This window comes from Bombyx mori, chromosome 21, assembly GCF_030269925.1.
Source record: "Bombyx mori chromosome 21, ASM3026992v2".
NCBI classification, from domain to species: Eukaryota; Metazoa; Arthropoda; class Insecta; order Lepidoptera; family Bombycidae; genus Bombyx; species Bombyx mori.
In genome coordinates this window covers 716,029-736,812 of record NC_085127.1, presented here as the reverse complement: position 1 = coordinate 736,812, position 20,784 = coordinate 716,029, and the positions used below count along the sequence as shown (strand labels likewise).

The window sequence follows — 20,784 nt, the reverse complement described above, 5'->3', positions numbered from 1 at the left end:
ACATAGTCGTGGTCAAGTCAAGAACTTATAATTTAATTTTGATAACAAGAGATACAAGTAAAAATCATGATGTTCAATTAGTGGTCCACCTAAGCCCTGGAACTAGCTCAGGGGGGGTCATGACCCCCATGACCCTCCCCCCTGGATCCGCCATTGAAAACAATACAATTTCAAACAGAATATAAGATAAGTAAATGTTGTTTTTTCAGATACGAATGTTCATGTGGCGCGGGCTGGAAGTTAGTAGGGCGGCGATGTGTGGACCGCGACGAATGTAAGGAGCTGCCCTACGTGTGCGCCGGAGGAGAGTGCCGAAACTTTAATGGAGGGTGAGTACATCTTCAGCGGGCCTTAGTTAGATCCTTATTGGGATACATCCGTATTCTGACTCGGTAATCCACCCAACGGAGTATTTGGGCTTTTGTCTCCTTCACTACATTTAGTTTAGCGAAAAGCCGTTTGGTATAAATCTCCGTATTTTCTGTCTTTTTTGACTTGAACACATTTTACGTCTAAGAAAAATGATAGGTAGATGCACACTGTTGATCTGAGAAACGATTTCAGGGATAAATTGTGCTCATCAGCTCAGGGATGAAGGCGAGCGATGCGTCATTTGAAAGGCGATGTTGAGATCAAACAAATCTTTTTTTTTTTTATTGATTAGATAGGTGGACGAGCTCACTGCCCACCTGGTGTTAAGTGGTTACTGGAGCCCATATACATCTATAACGTAAATCAAGTCGAGTCAAGTCTCACAAGAGGTCCTAACACCAGTAAAACAAGAGGTCCTACCACCAGTACCATTTTGTGTCAAGATATTTGGATGCTTCGCAGATACGTTTGCGAGTGTCCGGCGGGCTGGCGGTTCGACAAGACGGCGGCCGTGTGCGTGGACGAGCGCAAGGAGCTCTGCTACGACGAGTGGGAGGCCGGCCGCTGCCACCGCGCGCGCCCCCTGCAGCTCGCGAGGCCGGAGTGCTGCTGCTCTGAGGGTGAGTACCTCCTACACGTGCTAGCTTTTTTTGAAGTTATACTTCTTTAGGCGCGTTATGAAAAATTGATGAGATTGAAATTTTACGATGCGCGCGCACCGTGACACAAAATTAACAGAAATGAAGATGCCCACTAAATCGCCCATTACAATACGACCGACGTAACTTGGAGAGTCTGAATATAGCCGCAGGTGAGCTTTCCGAACCGTACCGAGAATTACCGAATTTATACGATGTCAAGAAAAGGGATGTCCAATATGCGTGTTTGAGGATGTTGTTTTGATCGATTTTTTTCAAATTGATTAAAATTTAAAGAAAAAAAAAGAATAAAAATGTAATAAAAATAAAGTATAACTTCTTACGCGCGTACATAAGTACACGCACCTTTTTTTTTTTAAACCTAAGCTGATAGCCTTGAGAAGCTATATCAGCGTAACCTTAACTAGTAGATGAGCTCACGGGGCTCAAACCTGACCACGTTGCTAACACTGACCCTAGCAAGACCCGTGCTTCGCAGAATCTACCACCGGATCGAAAACGCGACCCACTGAGAAGATCCGGCGAGAAACTCAGTGGGCTGTGTCTGAGGGTCGCGCTAGCAGTATACTTACAACGGCTGCCCCACCCTTCACACCGAAAACCATTATTGTTTCACGAAATAGGCAGGGCGACGGTGCCTACCTACCTACTATACTTTTAATTTTAATTGCTTAGTTTGGTGAACGAGCTCACAACCCACCTGGTGTTAAGTGGTTACTGGAGCCCATAGACATCTTCAACGTAAATGCGCCACCCACCATAAGTTTTAAGGTCTCAAGTATAGTTACAACGGCTACCCCACCCTTCAAGCCGAAACGCGTTACTGCTTCACGGCAGAAATAGGCAGGGTGGTGGTATCTACCCGCGCGGACTCACAATAGGTCCTACCACCAGTATACTTGATTGACTCTTGATTTGTGACGATAATTGACCGAATAGATTCGATTCGCACGTCCGCCAAACAGTGACGAGATTGCTTGTTTTTTATTGACCTAAAGGTCTTAGTTACCAGGTCATAAAATCTCTTAAAAAAGCTCGTTTTTTGTAGATACAATTTTAAACGTACCCACATTTAAATACGCCGAGAAGCTGTAATGCGTTTCGGTTTGAAGGGTGGGGCAGCCGTTGTAACTATACTGAGATCTTAGAACCTATATCTCAAGGTAGGTGGCGCATTTACGTTGTAGATGTCTATGGGCTCCAGTAACCACTTAACACCAAGTGGGCTGTGAGCTCGTCCACCCATCTAAGCAATAAAAAAATAAAAAAACATGTCGAAGGGTAAAAGGCCAAAGGTGGAGTGCTAGCGTGCCGAGTGGACAGCCGCTGCCACCCCTAAGCTACGCAACAATACGTATATACAAGTAATTTTAAGTGAAGCCTGATGTGTTTCATTACAGGTGCCGCTTGGGGCCGTTACTGTGAGCGTTGTCCGGCGCCGGACTCCGCTGAGTTCATGAGGATCTGTCAAGGTGGAATGGGAAGACCCAATCTTACACAGGTAACCTCGTTGCTTTGATTGTTACAGAGCTTATGTTCGGAGCCATTTACTATTGGAATGCTGTTGAAATCACAATTTTTGTCGGGCACGACGGTGACTCCCTTGTTTAATTCTCTCCTACTGGTGGTAGGACGTCTTGTGAGTCCGCACGGGAAGGTACCACCATCCTTCCTATTTCTGCCGTGAAGCAGTAATGCGTTTTGATTTGAAGGGCGGGGCAGCCGTTGAGCTATACTTGAGACCTTAGAACTTATATCTCAAGGTGGATGGCGCATTTACGTTGTAGATGTCTATGGGCTCCAGTAATCACTTAACACCAGGTGGGCTGTGAGCTCGTCCACCCATCTAAGCAATAAATAAATAAACATTTTCTTCGTGGTCCAGGATCTAGACGAGTGTCGCGTCCGCCCCGACGTGTGCGTGGGCGGGCGGTGCGTCAATACGGACGGGTCGTTCCGCTGCGAGTGCCCGGACGGCTACGTGCTCGCCCCGGACGGGCTGTCCTGCGTGGACGCGGACGAGTGCGCCCTGGACCCCAGGATCTGCGGCAACGGGACCTGCTCCAACACGCGCGGAGGCTACGAGTGTCAGTGCAGCCCTGGCTTTACGCAGGGGCCGGATCAGGTGTGTCTCAATGGTCCTGTTATGCGGGGTCTCCCGATTAGGTTTTTAAAAAAAAAGGATTTATGAAAAGGAGATTTCACTTTTATTAGTTCAATTACATAAACAATTAGATTATGGAAATTGACAGAAAGGAGATATTGTTTAAGACCGCTCCCGACTAAATACGACTGATTGACTCTCGGTTGGTAACTATTACCAAGAGATTTTTCACAATGCTTACTCAGCACCAGTGGTGATTGAAAGAGATGTATCATTACTTTAACTAACATGGGGAGTCTGTAACAGTCCGATATCCTATTATTTTTCTCTGCTAGCGTCGGAAGACAAATAACAGTTTGAATGTAACTGTCAGTCATAACATTGCAGGTAGTTTACTGTGAGCACTCGTACATAAACTTCTTGTTAAGTGAATTGTTAAAAAAATCAGAACAACACGGAAACAAGTTTGAAAGTATGTATGTGTTCAGGAATATCGTAAATTGGCTCTCACATGAATGTGAAGCTCGGCTTACACACGATGTCAGTTTGTCTTATTAACTACTAGCTGTACCCGTCCGCTTCGCTGGGCATTTAAAATTAACATTTATATTTCTCACCCACACAAAGATTCTCATCATTAACGCCCCCGCACTGTTGTAAGGAGTCCAACACTCATATAAATATTAGCCTATCCATTAATTACATGTATTTTCTATATGGATACCAAGTTTCAAGTCAATCGGATGCATGGTTCAGTAGTTGTAACGGAACATCCGTAAAAACCACTGCAGATTTATATATTAGTATAGAAAATAGGCACGCGAGTTCGGGGCTCCCCCCGCCGTGGTCGGTACTACCCCCCGTCTGGTCTGTGTGTGTGCAGACGTGCGTGGACGTGGACGAGTGCGCGGAGGGGCGCGCGTCGTGCACGTTCCGGTGCCACAACACGGCCGGCTCGTTCCGCTGCACGTGCCCGTACGGGTACGCCGTGGCGGCGGACGGCGTGCACTGCCGCGACATCGACGAGTGCGTGCAGGAGCCGCGCGTGTGTCCGCACGCCTGCGAGAACGTCGTAGGCTCCTACATCTGCAAGTGTCCGGAAGGTACGCAAACTTACGCGATCCCCACTGACGCCTGCTCAGTGGATCTTGTCGTATAGTACTCGCCAAACTTTATGGCCGCTCCGAACCTAGCAGCATTACGCTGCGCAGAACACAAAATCAGGTTTCAGCGGGACGTACGCGGGGCGTGGAGACATGGCAACACGCGCGCGCTCGCTTCCACCCGCAAGCGTCCTCGCCTCCCGCGCTTTAGGGTGAGTTCGTACACCAATCACATACCTGCTGAGCTCTGACAGTATCGTCGCGTTCAGTATAGTTTCATATTGTTACTTCTTTGTTATTTGTTTCTCGTTGCTATCATTATTAATTACAAAAAAAAAACTTGGTTATGAAATGTCTACCCGACTGTACCATGCGCAAGCTCGTACCGACGCGGCGACGGCTACATTCCGAGCGGTCATAAAGATTGGCGATTACTATATGGTAAATGAGTTCCTTAGAGACATAATACAATGTTTAAGTTGTGTAATTAGGCAAGCTACACTTTTTTGAATTTGTATATATCCACTGATATCGATTGTTGTAGTGAAACATTCTGGCATTTAGTGTTAAGTTCTCGGATCCTTAAATAAATATTTAGTTATTTATTTTCACTTTTTATATTTTATACTTTACGATGCACAGTTTTTTATTTATTTTTTATAACTTAGGTGGGTGGACGATCTCACGGCCCTCCTGGTGTTAAGTGAGATATAAGTTCTAATGTCTCAATATAATTAGTTACAACGGCTGCTCCATCCTCCAAACCGAAACGCATTACTGCTTCACGGCAGAAATAGGCAGGGTGGTAGTACCTACTCTAGTTATGCAAATTATAATTTTGCGGGTTTGATTTTTAATACACGATGTTATACCTTCACCGTGGAAGTCAATCGTGAACATTTGTTAAGTACGTATTTCAATATAAAAATTGGTACCCGCCTGCGGGATTGGAACACCGGTGCATCGCTACATACGAATGCGCCGGACGTCTTATCCTTTAGACGACGACTACTTTATACGTAGTATACTCTTTATTATAAATTAAAATAGATGAAACCATTTTTTTACGAGCCTTCAGAACACAATCGAAAAGTTTGTATTAGAAAACTACCCTGCAACTAATAGTTGTTGTTTGTGTACAGGATATCGTCGTACCTCGGCCCCGCAGGACTCTGAGAATGCCTGCGAGGATATCAACGAGTGCGAAGAACAAGAAGACCTATGTTCGGGAGGAGTCTGCATCAATACAGACGGGAGCTTCCTCTGTGACTGCGACGCCGGGTTCGAACCCAGCGAAGATGGAACCGACTGTATTGGTGAGTTTGAAAATTAAAATAATACATTGTAGCGACGTCACAGCGGGCCCCAGGAATTTAGAATCAAGACTCATCAAGGTTATCCCAACCTTGGTAAATATTACTTAAGTTTTTATTGTTCAAGTTTATTTATCTTAATGCATATTGTAAATGATTTATGATAACTGATGTGAGGACCAGTGCAACCAATATTAGTTACATTTTGCGAACCCTTTTTTCTTTCTTCTTCAATTCGTGTCCACCCAATGCTGAGTGTAGGTCTCTTCAAATGCACTCCATTCTCTTTGGTCTTTTGCCGTCGGTTTTCGCCGGTCTTTCGCATCCAGTCCCTACCAGCTATTTTGACCAAGTCGGTCTCATTTTTTGTGTACTCACGTTACGACTTCCAGTACGAGGTCTTGTTTCTACAAATTATTAATTAATTGAAATAACGGTGACTACTGTCTACTGATAATATAGAACATGTCGTTGTGTGTGTGTAGACCGTCGCACGGGCACGTGCTACCGCTCGCTGGTGTCGGGGCGCTGCGAGCCGGAACCCTGGCCGCGCGCCGCCCCCGCCACGTCCGCCGCGCCCGCCGCCTCCCCCGGCCCCCCCGCGCCCGGACACGTCACCAAGTAAGTCTCTCCCCCACTCCTGGATGTTTGTGCGACATGCCGAGACTTCGCCAGATTCATATTTTATGCGAGATTAAAACACACACGTATATTTATAAGTCTACTGACTTGCTGCTACTGGTGGTAGGACCTCTTGTGAGTCTGAAAAAAATTAATTAACCCCGGTAACCGTACTCGTCGAACTCGACAAATAGATCGACGTGCAACCTAAATCATGCATCAGCCCGCTGAGTTTCTCGCCGGATCTTCTCAGCGGGTCGCGATTCCGATCCGGTAGTAGATTCATTCGCGAAGCAGATGCTCTCGAGTTGTTGGCCCTCGGGCAGATGTTAGCAAATCCTACCCCTCCTGGCTGAGCCTTTGCTCGCCCGCCTGTCCTGGTGAAACTGGAAAGACCTCCGCGTCACCAGTAATGTTTCAATCATAATAATTATTTGTCTTAATATAATATATGTATAGATATTTTTGTATTGGATACTATTTTCTGATATTACAGAGTTTGTTAAAGCTAAAATTTGCGGTGCTCATTTTAGGGCTCAGTGCTGCTGTACCTTGGGAGCGGCGTGGGGATCAGAATGCGAACTGTGTCCTGCACCCGGCTCCCCGGCGAGACTCGATCTGTGTACCGCGGTGAACTTGACCCCCGGGGGACAAGGAGGCCACGGAGGAGGCGGGGGCTCCGGAGGGTCGCATGGGGGCTCGGGCGGGTCGTTAGATGTGTTCGCTGATGTTGACGAGTGTGCCGCAATCCCAGGGCTGTGTGCACCCGGACGGTGTGTCAACACTATTGGAAGGTAAACACAAATGCTACTTTCTGTTTCTTAATAAAATGTCTGCTCTCTATTCATTAGATCATCGTAATCTCTGAAAATAGTAGATCTAGATTTAACAAATCAGTATGGGAGCTAGTGAGGCAGTTAGGTTAGGTAAAAGATGGGACGGTTGTATCAGTTCTTGTTAATGGTTTTTCAGATCTATTTATATTGTAAATAAGATGAAATAATTATTTCATTTCTCAACACTTGTTGTGTGTGGTAGTGAGGAAGGTCACCCTAAGACGATTGTAAACATGCTTCTATTGGGTACTTGGAGGACATATGCTATGGACATTCTGTAACTGACCTTATGATGAATATTTGTTGAAAATTTATAGATGTCTCTCATACCGCTCTTAAAGTGTGGTCAGTTTTTTATTCTTTTTTTATTGCTTAGATAGTTGGACGAGTTCACAGCCAACCTAGTGTGAGGTGGTTACTAGAGCCCATATACATCTACCACGTAAAATGCACCACCCACCTTGAGATATAAGTTCTAAGGTCTCAAGTATAGTTACAGCGGCTGCCCCACCCTTCAAACCGAAACGAATTACTGCTTCACGGCAGAAATAGGGAGGGTGGTAGTACCTACCCGTACGGACTCACAAGAGTTTCTACCACCAGTAAAATAGGCGGGGATGGGTAAAATTGACGTTGTTGCGTGTTAGTTTCCGTTGCGTGTGCGGGCCCGGGTACCGTCCGGCGGGCGAGGTGTGCGCGGACGTGGACGAGTGCGCGGTCCGGCCGCCGCCGTGCGACCAGCTGTGCCACAACACGGACGGCTCGTACGACTGTCTCTGTCGCACCGGCTACGAGCTGGACGAGGACGGCGCCAACTGCCGCGACGTGGACGAGTGCGAGCGAGACACACATACCTGCCAGCAGATCTGCTCCAACACCGAGGGCTCCTATGAGTGCTCGTGCGAGGACGGGTATGAGAAGAGGGGTGATGCTTGTGTCGGTTAGTATTTTGTACTTTTATGATTTCCGTGGCCGAAATGTCGAATATAATTTGAATTTAAATAAAATGGTTCAATTATCCGATTTCTACATAATTGGAAATTCATTAATACAATACTTCATAGCTTTTTGAAGTAAAGCTTCTTTAGAATCGTTGTGATTTCAAACTCGATGAAACGAAAAAATAAGTCCATAGAGACACAAACACATAAATGTATAGGATTCAGCCGGCGAGAGAATGAGATAGAACACATTAGGTGTTCTCGGTCTCCTCTTTGTGCGACTCTTCGTAGCATCCCCACTATCGTCTACTAAATATTGTCCATATGTATGCTCCTGTGTAGTGGGATAGTAAGTATATCTATATCTTATTTATAAGTTTTGCTCCTACCATGTGTGACTTGCACACATACACACTTTCTTTCAAAATAGTATAGACCCTAAAGTCCTTTCTACTTCCGTGACAGAGCAGACCCTCAGTCTTATACCTAAATTAGTGCTGGTGCTATTGCAAAATATTTGGACTATGACCTCACGACTCAAGGTGATAATATGACAAGTAACATTATCTTCTGTCCGTAAATTCTATACTGAAATGGACTGAAATGAGGTAATGGGACCAATAGAACTTATAGATTTGGGCCTGATCCGTGCCTAGCCTGTGCGTACGTGCTGCGCAATAATACGTAATGTATCCCGGGCAGATATAAACGAGTGTCACGAGGAGGGCGTGTGTCCGTCCCCGGGGCGGTGCGTGAACCTGCTGGGCTCGTTCCGCTGCGTGTGTCCGCGCGGCTACCGGCTGGACGCGGAGGGCGCGCGGTGCGTGGACCGCGACGAGTGCGCGCAGACGGGCCGCTGCCAGGCGCCCTGCCGGAACTACGCCGGCGGCTACCGCTGCGACTGTCCCGTCGGTATGTCCGCCGGATCCTTTACATCACAAACATTCTCTCAACAATATTACTCATTATAAGGCATACATCTATCTTCTATCTATCTATATATATAAAAATGAATTGCTGTTCGTTAGTTTCGCTAAAACTCGAGAACGGCTGGACCAATTAGGCTAATTTTGGTCTTAAATTATATGTGAAAGTCCAGAGAAGGTTTAAAAGGTAGATAAATATGAAAATGCTCGGAATTAAATAAGAATAACAATTTTGTTTTCCCTTTGATGTGTCCCCCGTCGGACGGATTATTTATCGATTGAGGCACTACGAAGTCTGCCGGGTCAACTAGTTATTAATAAAAACGCGTCTTTGAGTGCCCGTGGTTAATAATCCGCTTACATTTTATAATCAAAACTACGTATATTTTTGTGACATCATTAGCGATATTTTTTCAACCTATTCCTTTGAACTTCAAGTCGTTTAATTAATTTGAAAATACACACACTTGCCAAGGTACCCGGACTTGATTATACAGTATTTTTATTTCTTCAGCCTAGTATCCATCCAGCACGGATCGCTCGAGGATAAAAATTACTATTTAATTTTTTAGTATGTGATGTTATTGTAACGTGTTTTTCTAGCTAGTAAATTAAATGATTCTGAAGTCAAAATAAAGTTGAATGTATTTGTTACAATGCAGATGTATGTATTTTTATATTTCCCTCCGTAGGCACGGTGCGGTCGCCGAGCGGGGCCTGCGTGCCGGCGGACCCGTGTTCGAACGCGGAGTGTGGCGCGTCCCCTTGCTTCCCGGTGGGAGGGGTCTACCGCTGCGGCTGTCCCCCGGGGTACGGCTGGGATGCCTCTCATGCTGTCTGCCTACAGGTAATACTTCAGCATTCTGTCCTAGATTTCATTGGTTTTGATTTGAATAATTAAATAAAATAATAATTTTTGTTGGTCATTAAAATAATAAGTATAATACTATTCTTACTGGTGGTAGGAAGGACCTCTTGTGAGTCCACACGGGTAAGTACCACCACCTTGCCTATTTCTGCCGTGAAGCAGTAATGCGTTTCGCTTCGAATGGTGGAGAAGCTATTGTAACTATACTGAGACCATAGAACTCATATATCAAGCTGGGTGGCGGTATTTGCGTTGTAGATGTCTATGGGCTCCGGTAACTACTTAACACCAGGTGGGCTGTGAGCTCGTCCACCCATCTATGCAGTAAAAGAAATACCATTAATCAAATAAGAAAAACCATTAATTTCTTACGGCTTCATTACCACATGCTCACAAAAACAGTAAAATATTCGGAACTCAGGACAGAAAAAAAGCACGAGACTAAACCGTAAGGCCTCATTCGCACGGGAGTTTTTTTTAGCGCGCGTTAAAAAAGCGTTCAAATAGTACAGATGTATTTCCTAGTACATGTTCATAAGTCAGCGCTTTTAAACCGCGACGCTTTTTTATTGCGTAGTATTGCATTTTGAGCGCTAAGCGTCACATCGAGATCATTATAAAAACGCCAACGCCGAGTTCTAACGCAACACTTTTAAAACTCCCGTGCGAATGAGGGCTAAAAGCTATTTAAGTGTGATTGGATTTATTACTGGTGGTAGGACCTCTTGTGAGTCCGCGCGGGTAGGTAGCGCCACCCTGCTTATTTCTGTCGTGAAGCAGTAATGCTTTTCGGTTTGAAGGGTAAGGCAGCCGTTGTAACTATACTGAGACCTTAGAACTTATCTCAAGGTGGGTGGCGCATTTACTTTGTAGATGTCTATGGGCTCCAGTAACCACTTAACACCAGGTGGGCTGTGAGATCGTCCACCCACCTTAGCAATAAAAAAAATAATTAAGTGTGATATTGTGTTGGTCGCGCAGCTGGGCGGCGGCTGCGCCACAGCGAACTGTCTGTTCGGGTGCCGGTCGCTCGGGTCCTCGTTCGAGTGCGGCTGTCCGGGCGGGTACGCGCTGGTGGCCGGCCACTGTCTGGCGGGCGCGGACGGCTCGCTGTCCCCGGACGACATCGGGGACGCGCCCGTGTTCCCGCTGCACGACCAGTACAAGCTGGGCGGCCAGCAGGACCTCATCTCCACCGAAGGCTGCTTCAGTTGTAAGGTGCGCGCTCTGACGTCACGGATCCGCCTTACTGGTCGGCGGCGGACCAGGGCACTGTGACTGCTGAATGACTTGGTTATGTTAGAAGCAAATACGAATTAAATTCGGCTGTTAGAGAGTATCCAAGTACTAAGCCAGCTTCATGGACGATTACGCCACTTTGAGAAGGCGGCACGACATGAGAACCCTCTTGTCGTGGCCGCCGGAAATTACATACCCGATCCTGTAGACTGAATGGTAAACAGTCGATGTCGCCCTAAACACGTCTTTACGGATCCTCCCTATCCATTAATGGTGCTTTTAGGTACCACAAGCACCGGTCACCGTGCTCGTCAAACCCGTCGCTTGCGACGAAGGGCTCGATGAATAAACCATAGACACAGCCCACTGAGTTTCTCAGTTGGTCGAGTTTCCGATCCGGTGGTAGATTCTGCGAAGCATTGTTCTTGCTAGGGTCACGTCAAGGTGAAGCTGCTATAGTCTCTCAAGGCTATCAGCATAGGTAGAAAAAAAATGGACGATCACTGCAAATGTCCGAAAAAACTTCCCCCCGATGCTCTGTCCCTTTCGTAAAGCGAGTGTCTGTATTGTCTGTAAGGTGCAAGTAAACAATGACGTCATTGTTCAAAGTAGTACGTTTCCGATTTCCTTAAAAATTTAATTATGTTATATCTGACGGAGTTTAATTTTTTATGATCGATTTTGTTTATGTGAATTGCTATGAGAGGTCCGACATTACTTGCGAGGTACAAATTATGACAAAAATTTGCTGTAATAGGTGAACGGCCGACACCGGAGAACACCGGACGAAGCCGTCATCTACGCGAACGGAACGACGCTCATGAGGAAACGGAAACGGCGCAGTCGAAGTGAGTCAATAGTATACACGTGGTCGCTCACAATGGGTCAGGTCAGAAAGCTCAAGGTCAGCCAAGTAATGGAGACACGAAGCTTACCGGCAACATTGAATCAGGAATGAGGAGATTTTGGGCACAAGGTGAAACAACGACCCCCAAGGTCGGGGGAATTCGCTGGGTGCAGGCAGCGCGGACTTCGAGGAGGCCTATGTCCAGCAGTGGACATCTGTGGGTTGAAAGATAGATAGATTTATAATTATAATTGATAGGTTATATGATGAAGGTGACTTTGATTATGCTTCGAATCGTTTGGAATATCTATATACGTGAAGCAAAGACTTTGTACCCCTTTTTACGAAAATTGCGCGGACGGAGGAAAATGAAATTTCCCACACTTATAGAGAATATAGAGAAGGAGTGCAGAATACTAAAAAGTCTATGGTCAAATTAAGAATAGGTTAATATTGTTTATTTTTAACATTACTTGTATTTCTTTAAAGTACCTGTTTTGTACGGCCACAATATTTCTTAAATATAAATTATAAATTAAAAAAAATATAAATTTACTCAATTGGTCATGAGCTATTATTTTCAAATATAAGTGTTGAGGGATTTTACAATTTTATATACCTACATGAAATACAATTCACTGAGTTCTTGCTGGATTTTCGCGGTGGATCGCGATTTCGATCTGGTGGAACATTTGGCGAAACACTGCCGCTGCAAGCTGAGCTTTCTCATTATTGTAACGCGTTATTGTTGTGGTGCAGGTCGCAGGTCAGTCTTGGAACCGGAAGCGGAGCTGGTGGTGGTCCGGTCGCGGCCGGAGCGCACGTGGGCCCGCGCCCCCCTGCTGCGCCTCACCCCCGCCGCGCCCCGCCCCCGCCCCCACTACCGCATCGCGTACGGCGACCCGGACCGCCTGTTCACGCTGTCCAAGCGGGACGGCGCCTGGGCGCTGCGGCTCCGCAAGCAGCTGCCCCGGGACGCCGAGCTGCGCGCGCAGCTGGAGATCGAGGCCCGCTTCGTGTCCCCTCGCCGCATGAGGCGTGACGTCACGTCCTCGCAGCCGCCGGTCAGACTGTACGTGTCCGTTGACATTTCACCAGACCACAAGCACTGATCGTTGTTGACGTCAGCGAACGGCGGACCTCCGGCTACTGTTCGCGCCGACCTTAACTGTTGTGATGATTGGAACCGGTGACTCCTGCTGGTACATCCAGGACACTGCCACGGTCACCGTATTGTGAACGATACACTGCCTCGTCGAATATTGAAAAAAAATTTATGGAAAGAGAATAGGGGTATTATATTATTAAATTTTATAATGAAATTTTAAAGTTGGCATAGCTGTGTCGAGAATCCATTTTTATACTTTTGTATATTGTCAAAATTAAAAAAAAAAACTTCACCATTCATTATTCATCATGTTCAAATATGTTTGCAAACTAAATTGATTAATACACAATCTGAATGACACGACATTTTATACCTACAAACAAAAATATTTTTACATATTTGAATTTGAAACGTTTCAAAAAAATCTTTGACTTGTTTTAACAAATATTCTCAAAAGCATTATAAATTAGAACACGTCTGTAATGGTTGTTGAATTTAAAAAAAAATCTCACTGTCCGAGCCGTCTGGCAAATGGATGTTAAATTTACGACTCCTGGAAAAATAAAATTACGTGAGATTATAATCTGGAAGCCAGCAGCCCGTAGCCACCTGTGTGTAGTAGCTACATCACCGGCAGTATTAATGTGGCGAATCCCTGAAATCTAGTTTTAAACGATCATGTCGACGTCCACAGATCGACGAAATGATATCGATAACTTGAATATCGTCAACGACACATCACTAATTTTACATCGAAACCAGTGATTTCTCATTTATTATAGATTATTTACCATTTTTAAGTTTAATATTTATTTAATTATTTTTTCTTAAAATATTTTTCAATAACGCGTGTTTTTAGATTGACCTAAACAATAATGTTTCCGGATTTTTGTTTTAATTAACGTAAGTACAAAGGTCGATGCAATAGTAATGTTTTTGTAAATATTGTGTATACAATTTATATGATTATAATTTTTAATAAAAAAATAGGTTATAATACAATTAGTTTATACTTTTAACTTTAGGCGTTAAGTGTATGCGGAAATAATAAAATTTATAATTCCAAGTTGTATTTGATGTTACCTTAACCATGAATGTTATTCTGACTTCAGAATATCCCTCTAGTTCAGGGGTTCCCAAACTTATTTTGTCTACTGCCCACTTTGGGAATAAATTATTTTTTAGCGCCCCCATTTTTTCACCTTACTATTTACTATTTCTTCTTCTTCTTTATTCTTTATTGTACACACAGTTAATATTACAATAATTGCGTAAGATATAAAAAAAAAAATGGCGAGCTTAACTCAACAATTGAGTTTTCTACCAGCTAACCGTTCTTAACCTTCTTAAAAACAACTATAGCGAGAGCTTAGTCGGTGTCTAAGAGTCATTCTAGATGAAATTACAAATCGCCTCCCAAGCCTCTACAAAACGCCCCATTTTTTTCTGGGTCTCTTACCGCCCCCTTTAGGCCTGCAGCGCCCACAAGGGGGCGTTATCGCCCACATTGGAAAAGGCTGCTCTAGTTCTAATAAATGTAAAATTTTGTTACGATACATATGTAAACGAGCTTCCGACCCACCGGTTATTAAGTGATTACCGCAGTCCTTAGATATTATAGCGTACACATCATCACCTTGAATCATCATGTTGAAATCCTATTTGTTTTTATATATTGTTTAATATACTTTAATATCTGATGATTGTGCGAGGTGGAGATACCTACTGCGGGGACTAATGATAAGGTCTAACAGTAGTTACGCTAATTTACGAGTTGGGCTTATTACCGGGCATTAATACTGATGTGCACCCGTACGGTGCTATCGTGGCGGTGGTCGAATCTCGCAGGCAGGTACCAATTTCACCTTTTCCTCTCTGGAGGCGCCAGAATCCAATATAACCCGGTCGGTTACCTCCCTCGACCGGGTATCCGTGAATGGATATCCGAATATCCGCGTTAAAAACAAAGGTACCAATTTCTCTATTGAAATACACACTTAACAAATTTTTACGAATGACTTCCACAATGAAGGCATAAAACATCTTGTAATAAAAATCAAACCCAAAAAAATATTTTTTGTGTATTTACTATAGAATTAGTTATTTTGTATATTGAATATTTTGTGTTTACTATAGACCTCAAGTCTCAAGGTGGGTGGCAATATTCACGTTGATGTACATGGAATCCAGTAACCACTTAACACCAGGTAGGCTGTCGACTCGATTGCCCGCCTATGCAATAAAAAAAATTGTTTAATAGGCCTCTTATTTGTTTGCAGATTTGCATGGTCTTATAAATAAACTTTTAAAATCCTATTAACATTAATGAACATCAAAGATCACAATCTATTATCGAAGTGGCCTTTTTACATAAAGCGCATAAAAATCTAAAATGGTTCACGAACATAAACAATATAAATACTTTTATATAAGTAAATTCAGTTGTGAAAAAAAAAGTGCAGAATTACTGAGAGATTATTACGAAAAAGAGCTACCCACCTGACGCGCGTAACTCAAACCTCTAACAATATTATTTTGTCACATTAAAAGCAAATCCTCTGTCATGTCAACATGTCACGTAAAAAATTCAATAAACGCATTTAATATTTGTTAAATAGCGTTGAAACTATTTTTGGGGCCGGCGTTCTTCTGGTACTGTGCGCAAAATGTCGAAGAAGCCCAAAGAAGAGTTCTCTTGTGAGATGTACAGCAACAAATACTTCATGCTGTGCGCTTACGGAGGCGCCTGTGCTTGCGGGATCACGCATACCTTCGTTACACCTCTGGACTTGGTCAAGTGCCGCCTGCAAGTTGACCCGGCCAAATACAAATCCATATTTAAAGGATTCGGGATATCTATCAAAGAAGGCGGCGCTGCTAACCTCGTAAAAGGCTGGGCACCTACGCTCATAGGCTATTCTATGCAAGGTTCGTCAAAATTTGCTGGCTACGAATACTTCAAGTACAAATTCTCCAAAATGGTTGATGAAGAATCGGCGTACTTATACAGAACTTACCTGTATTTAGCTGCTGCAGCATCGGCCGAATGCATAGCTGATATCTTCCTTTCTCCTTTCGAAGCCACTAAAGTCCGGATACAAACAACGCCGGGGTACACGTCAAAGATGCGGAAGGCCATGCCACATATGCTGGCCACAGAAGGCTTTGGAGTCTTTTACCGTGGCTTAGTGCCGTTATGGGGGCGACAAATTCCCTACACTATGATGAAATTCGCGTCTTTCGAGAAAACACTTGAGTACTTGTATGAGAATGTTGTGCCCAAGCCTCGTGACCAGTGCACCAAGATTGAGCAGCTCCTCGTTACGTTCACAGCTGGGTACATAGCTGGGGTGCTGTGCGCTATAGTGTCGCATCCAGCTGACACGATCGTTTCCAAGCTCAATAAGGACCCCGGGGCTTCGATCGGGGGTATCATAGCCGAAGTGGGGCCGATGGGCATCTGGCGAGGTCTAGTGGCTCGCATCATTATGATTGGCACCCTCACAGGACTGCAATGGTTTATTTATGACGGTTTCAAAGTGAAAATGGGTATGCCTCGGCCGCCTCCCGCAGAGATGCCAGAATCCCTTAGAAAGAAACTGGCGGCAAAGAAGTAATGATCGTGATAACCTTTTTCCTTTATTGTATCTAAGTTATATTTGATATTTGAAATGCAATGTGCCTTCTGCTCATTTATTAAATATTTCATCTGATTTTAGCTTTGAATTCAAACGTAGCCACTCGCACTCCATAACACAAGTAGTGTTATAATCTGTTTTCACGAGTCGTAGACTTAATTAAAAGAACCATAAGGTTTAATCTCGGGTGTTTACTATCATTATATCATTTCCGGAGTATTAAATACTTTGCGGCTTTCAACGAAACTAATCTTCCGTGCGAAGTGACAACAAAAACCACGAGTTTAAGCCGTTAAATCAATTAGGTATGATTAACACAAGTGGTATATTACAAGAAACATGAAATATGCCTGGGCTTAAGGTCAGTGCTACTATTGTTTTTTTTTCTTGCGAGAACTCACAGTGGTAAGTTGTGCTAGAAACCCATAGACGTTACAACGTAAATGTATCATCTGACCTCGAGTCCAGTTCTAACACCCAGTGACGGGACTGCCGTGCTACTTTGTGATAAAATGATTTTTTTTTTAATTGCTTAGGTGGGTGGACGAGTTCACAGCCCACCTGGTGTTAAGTGGTTACTGGAGCCCATAGACATCCACAACGTAAATACGCCATCCACATTGAGATATAAGCTCTAAGGTCTCAATTATAGTTACAACGGCTGCCCCTCCCTTCAAACCGAAACGCATTACTGCTTCACGACAAATAGGCAGGGTGGTGGTACCCAGCCGCGCGGACTCACAAAAGGTCCTACCAGTAAAACATTGAAATAAAAAGTTGACAGTTTGCTCATACCACCCAATGCTATTCTTTTTGCTTTCTACCTAATCGTTGGTAGTCTAAGGGGTTATTCCAACTTCACGAGGACCGGTATGTGAGCACACGGATTCAACCTGAGAGGATTGTTAACGCTGTCCTAACAAGAGCAGTGCATCGCTGAATCTACCACCGGATCTGATGTAATTCCATCAAAGTTCAAGAAGTCACTACGTGAGACTAACCTCAAATATGACTTCCAAATTTATTAATCGTTTCGCAGTTCATACTTCAATTTAATTACTGTTATATTACGTAGCAACTTCGGCGATGTCTCATCGAGGTTATTTGAAGAAAATCAGTGGGAATAAATCGTTTTCCGGAATAAATGTGGAGTTTTGTTGTGAAAAACTGCTCAGCGTTTCGTATTGAACCGATATAGGAAAGTAAGAAATGTGACAGGTTGTAATGCTTAGCGTAAAGGAGCGCGGGTGCGGCCGGCAATAACAATAATATGCGGATTTATCCGGACAACGTGCCCTACTTACCGGATATATCCGGAACGAGCCGGCTTACTAGCCCTATACTGTGGTCACCATGGTTCTTCAATTAAAAGTAAACTTCCCAATTATATTTTAAAACGTTAATAAATGGCCTAGATTTTTTCTAGAATGTTTGTTATATTTATTTAAGTTTCTCTTTGTTTACAATTTAGAATGAATTTACTAGTACTTTTAATTGACGGGCTTTCTGCGTGTTTGCAAGCTGTCAACAACACTGAACAATCGGGAATTCCATGGCATTATGTGAATGTATTCTTATAATTCGTACATGATGAGTTGTCATACTGGGAGCAAATGTTTTCAGTGTGTAAAGTTTCATTGCTACCCCATCTTTCCGACCTTCAATAAGTGGATGTCGAACTCGACTGACTAGAATGTGTACCGTTTAACCTAATCTTATCTCTGTGTTGGCGGGGCATCTTATTTGGTTTTATTATATTATTATGGTTTTTTTTTAAAACTTATTGTAAGTTATTGACTATAAATTTGGAACGGCTATTGAGTTGTTGGAGGGTACGGTTTTGTTTTCACGAATGAACCTGTATTTATATTTAAATTTTATTCCCTTTTATTTACTGCCTTTGAATTCCGTTTTGAGATCAGTGACTATTGGCTTCGTAATAAAATGTCATGTTATCAATATTATTTTGAGTTAAGGCCTCAGAAGGGTTTTAGAAGCAACGTTATTCAAGTCTGAAAGGGTTAATTACTTCAGGGATCTGGAGAATGTCCAGGTCATCCTGGCGGGCGTCAGCCCTATTTAAAAGATAGAATAATAACACGTTTTAATACTTTATTTTAGTATTACATTTTCTCATTCAATAGCGGGATTAAGAATGTGCACTAAAATATAAATGTCCTTTTTAAATTCGACTTCATATTCGCAATCATATATTTTTTAATTTAAGGGAGTCGCCCTAAAATGTTTTTTTTTTGCATATATTGATTCATTTACGTGTGTAGGTAATGCGCTATTAAAGTGACTCTTTAGAATTCCAATACAATACAATAAAGACACGACAATTAGAAAAAGTGACGTTTGGAGCATTGAGTTGAAAATTCGGAGGCCGGGCCTATTGGGTCTGAGATGTGTTTAAGTAAAGGGTTTGTTCCCCTACCTATTCGCTGGGCTAAGAGACTAAGAGGCTATTCCAACTACGCCCGGACGGGGTAGGGGTATGAACTGGCCAAAGACTTTTATGGCGGGAATGGAGTTACTGCGCCTAATTGGTGATGAGATACTACCAATAGTGTCGGGAGTGCGAACCCTTTTGAAGAGCACGGCTGTGCTTTTCGTGGGGTTGATGTCAATGCGCCACTTCTGGTACCATTGTCCTAAATTCTCATCTCAGCCTGTCCACTGTCTACTGCTGAACATATAGTTTTGCATTTTCAATCTTAGCTCCAGATGTAAAGAGTTTCGTTTTGCCTGATAAATGGGAAATTTGTTTAATCTCGGCCAGAGGGTTTTCGTATTCCGAGCCTCTCCAACTGATGTCCAGTGCGGCCGGTCCGTTGCCACCTGCATCCAACGTGACCCAGCAATTTTCCTTGATGATCCTTATCCTAAATTGGCGGCCGGAATCTGGAGCTTACGATGCATGAACGACATCTTCCTACCCGAGCAGTAGATAGCCGTATCATCCGTGAAAAGGGCTAAGTGGGATGCTGACGACCGCCATTATCGTTAATAAACAGGCTAAAAAGAAGCGGGAAGAGAGCGGATTTTTGCGGGACTCCGGCCAAGATCTGACGTGATACCCGTGCTAATAACCAAAACATTCAAATATCATTTTGTACTGTGTTAACTGATCTTCTTTATTTATTATGTTAAATAGCTATCGACGGGCATCAGTATAGTATTGTTAGTTATTGTATAAATGTATATTTGTATAGAAAAAAACACCTAATACGTAAATCGAATCTTAAGCTTGAGGTGTAGGTACTAGTTTTACATTAGAATGTTACCCCCGGCTCCGCCCTTGTGGTCAAGGAAAAGCGTCAGTGTAATTTGCCGCGGCAAGTAGATATTTTTTCGGGATAAAAGGCAGCCCATGTCACACTCCTGATCTAATCGAATCCTAAAAAGACTGCACCGCGACATCTGGATTTGATTTTTAGGATTCAGCGTCTTTGTTCCAGACATTTGTAATTCTGTATCCAAATCTTAAACAGCATCAGTTGTGAACAACGACACAAGTTAAAGCAGTTACGAACATATTATCGTGAAATCAGTTTCAACGTATTTAATGGTTTAATATTATCAAGATCTCGTGGTTGGAACGCAAAGCAACACACGTTCAATCTTCGTTGCTCAATGACTTGCACCGACACGTCGAGCGGTCTTAAACCTTATTCCGTGGTCCATAAAGCGATAGCCGGTAGTAAATAATATTGAAAGTTATTCCTACCACGACACTCGTTTAGTTAGTAAGTTGTGTGAAGTTCGGAACGCGTAGAGGAGTTACCAAATCGAATTTTTGTGGCGACTTCATCTCCGATACATGTTTGCTATTGGATTTATAAGTTGTTCGTCGCTTGAGGCTTATTTACTTTGATTTATTATACCAAAGTAGAGTGAGTAGGAGTGTCGGGTAATAATTTTACTTATGCGTACTATTTGATCACACTTTCAGAAATGTCTTCTTCGATGAAAAAATCTAATTGTGTCAGTTTTTATTGAAATCAGACCTTGAAATCTATAAAGCTGGGCATAGTAGGCCCAACAAAAAACAAAAGGTGAGTGCTTAGTACCATTCTATCGACCGCGAACTAGTGATGCCTTTTGGGTTTGATTATTGGGACATCAGCTAAACATTACAATAGCGGTTTTCTTTGAATGGCGGGATAACTGTTGGATTGGAGGCTTTTCCATCTTCACCAAGATCAG

General features: G+C 43.5%; 2 protein-coding genes across 4 annotated transcripts in view; both read left to right on the top strand.

Moving 5' to 3' along the window:
- LOC101738553 (fibrillin-1) overlaps positions 1-14,003 on the top strand; it is a 78,951-nt gene extending 64,948 nt beyond the window's left edge. For all 3 annotated transcript variants that reach the window (XM_062674589.1, XM_038018442.2, XM_038018441.2), the window contains 14 exons: positions 210-329; positions 835-992; positions 2,432-2,532; positions 2,917-3,156; positions 4,019-4,238; positions 5,381-5,554; positions 6,037-6,172; positions 6,706-6,966; positions 7,656-7,948; positions 8,652-8,861; positions 9,568-9,722; positions 10,725-10,961; positions 11,740-11,830; positions 12,589-14,003. In XM_062674589.1, coding sequence (XP_062530573.1) covers positions 210-329; positions 835-992; positions 2,432-2,532; positions 2,917-3,156; positions 4,019-4,238; positions 5,381-5,554; positions 6,037-6,172; positions 6,706-6,966; positions 7,656-7,948; positions 8,652-8,861; positions 9,568-9,722; positions 10,725-10,961; positions 11,740-11,830; positions 12,589-12,941 — 2,749 coding nt within the window. In that variant the 3' untranslated portion in view covers positions 12,942-14,003. The remainder of the gene's footprint in view (positions 1-209; positions 330-834; positions 993-2,431; positions 2,533-2,916; positions 3,157-4,018; positions 4,239-5,380; positions 5,555-6,036; positions 6,173-6,705; positions 6,967-7,655; positions 7,949-8,651; positions 8,862-9,567; positions 9,723-10,724; positions 10,962-11,739; positions 11,831-12,588) is intronic.
- A 1,441-nt stretch (positions 14,004-15,444) lies between these two features.
- Positions 15,445-16,649, top strand: LOC732956 (mitochondrial inorganic phosphate carrier). Its single transcript, NM_001046954.1, is given in 1 exon segment — positions 15,445-16,649. A coding segment is annotated over 1 exon segment (951 nt). The 5' UTR covers positions 15,445-15,603; the 3' UTR covers positions 16,555-16,649.
- Positions 16,650-20,784: the final 4,135 nt, after the last annotated feature.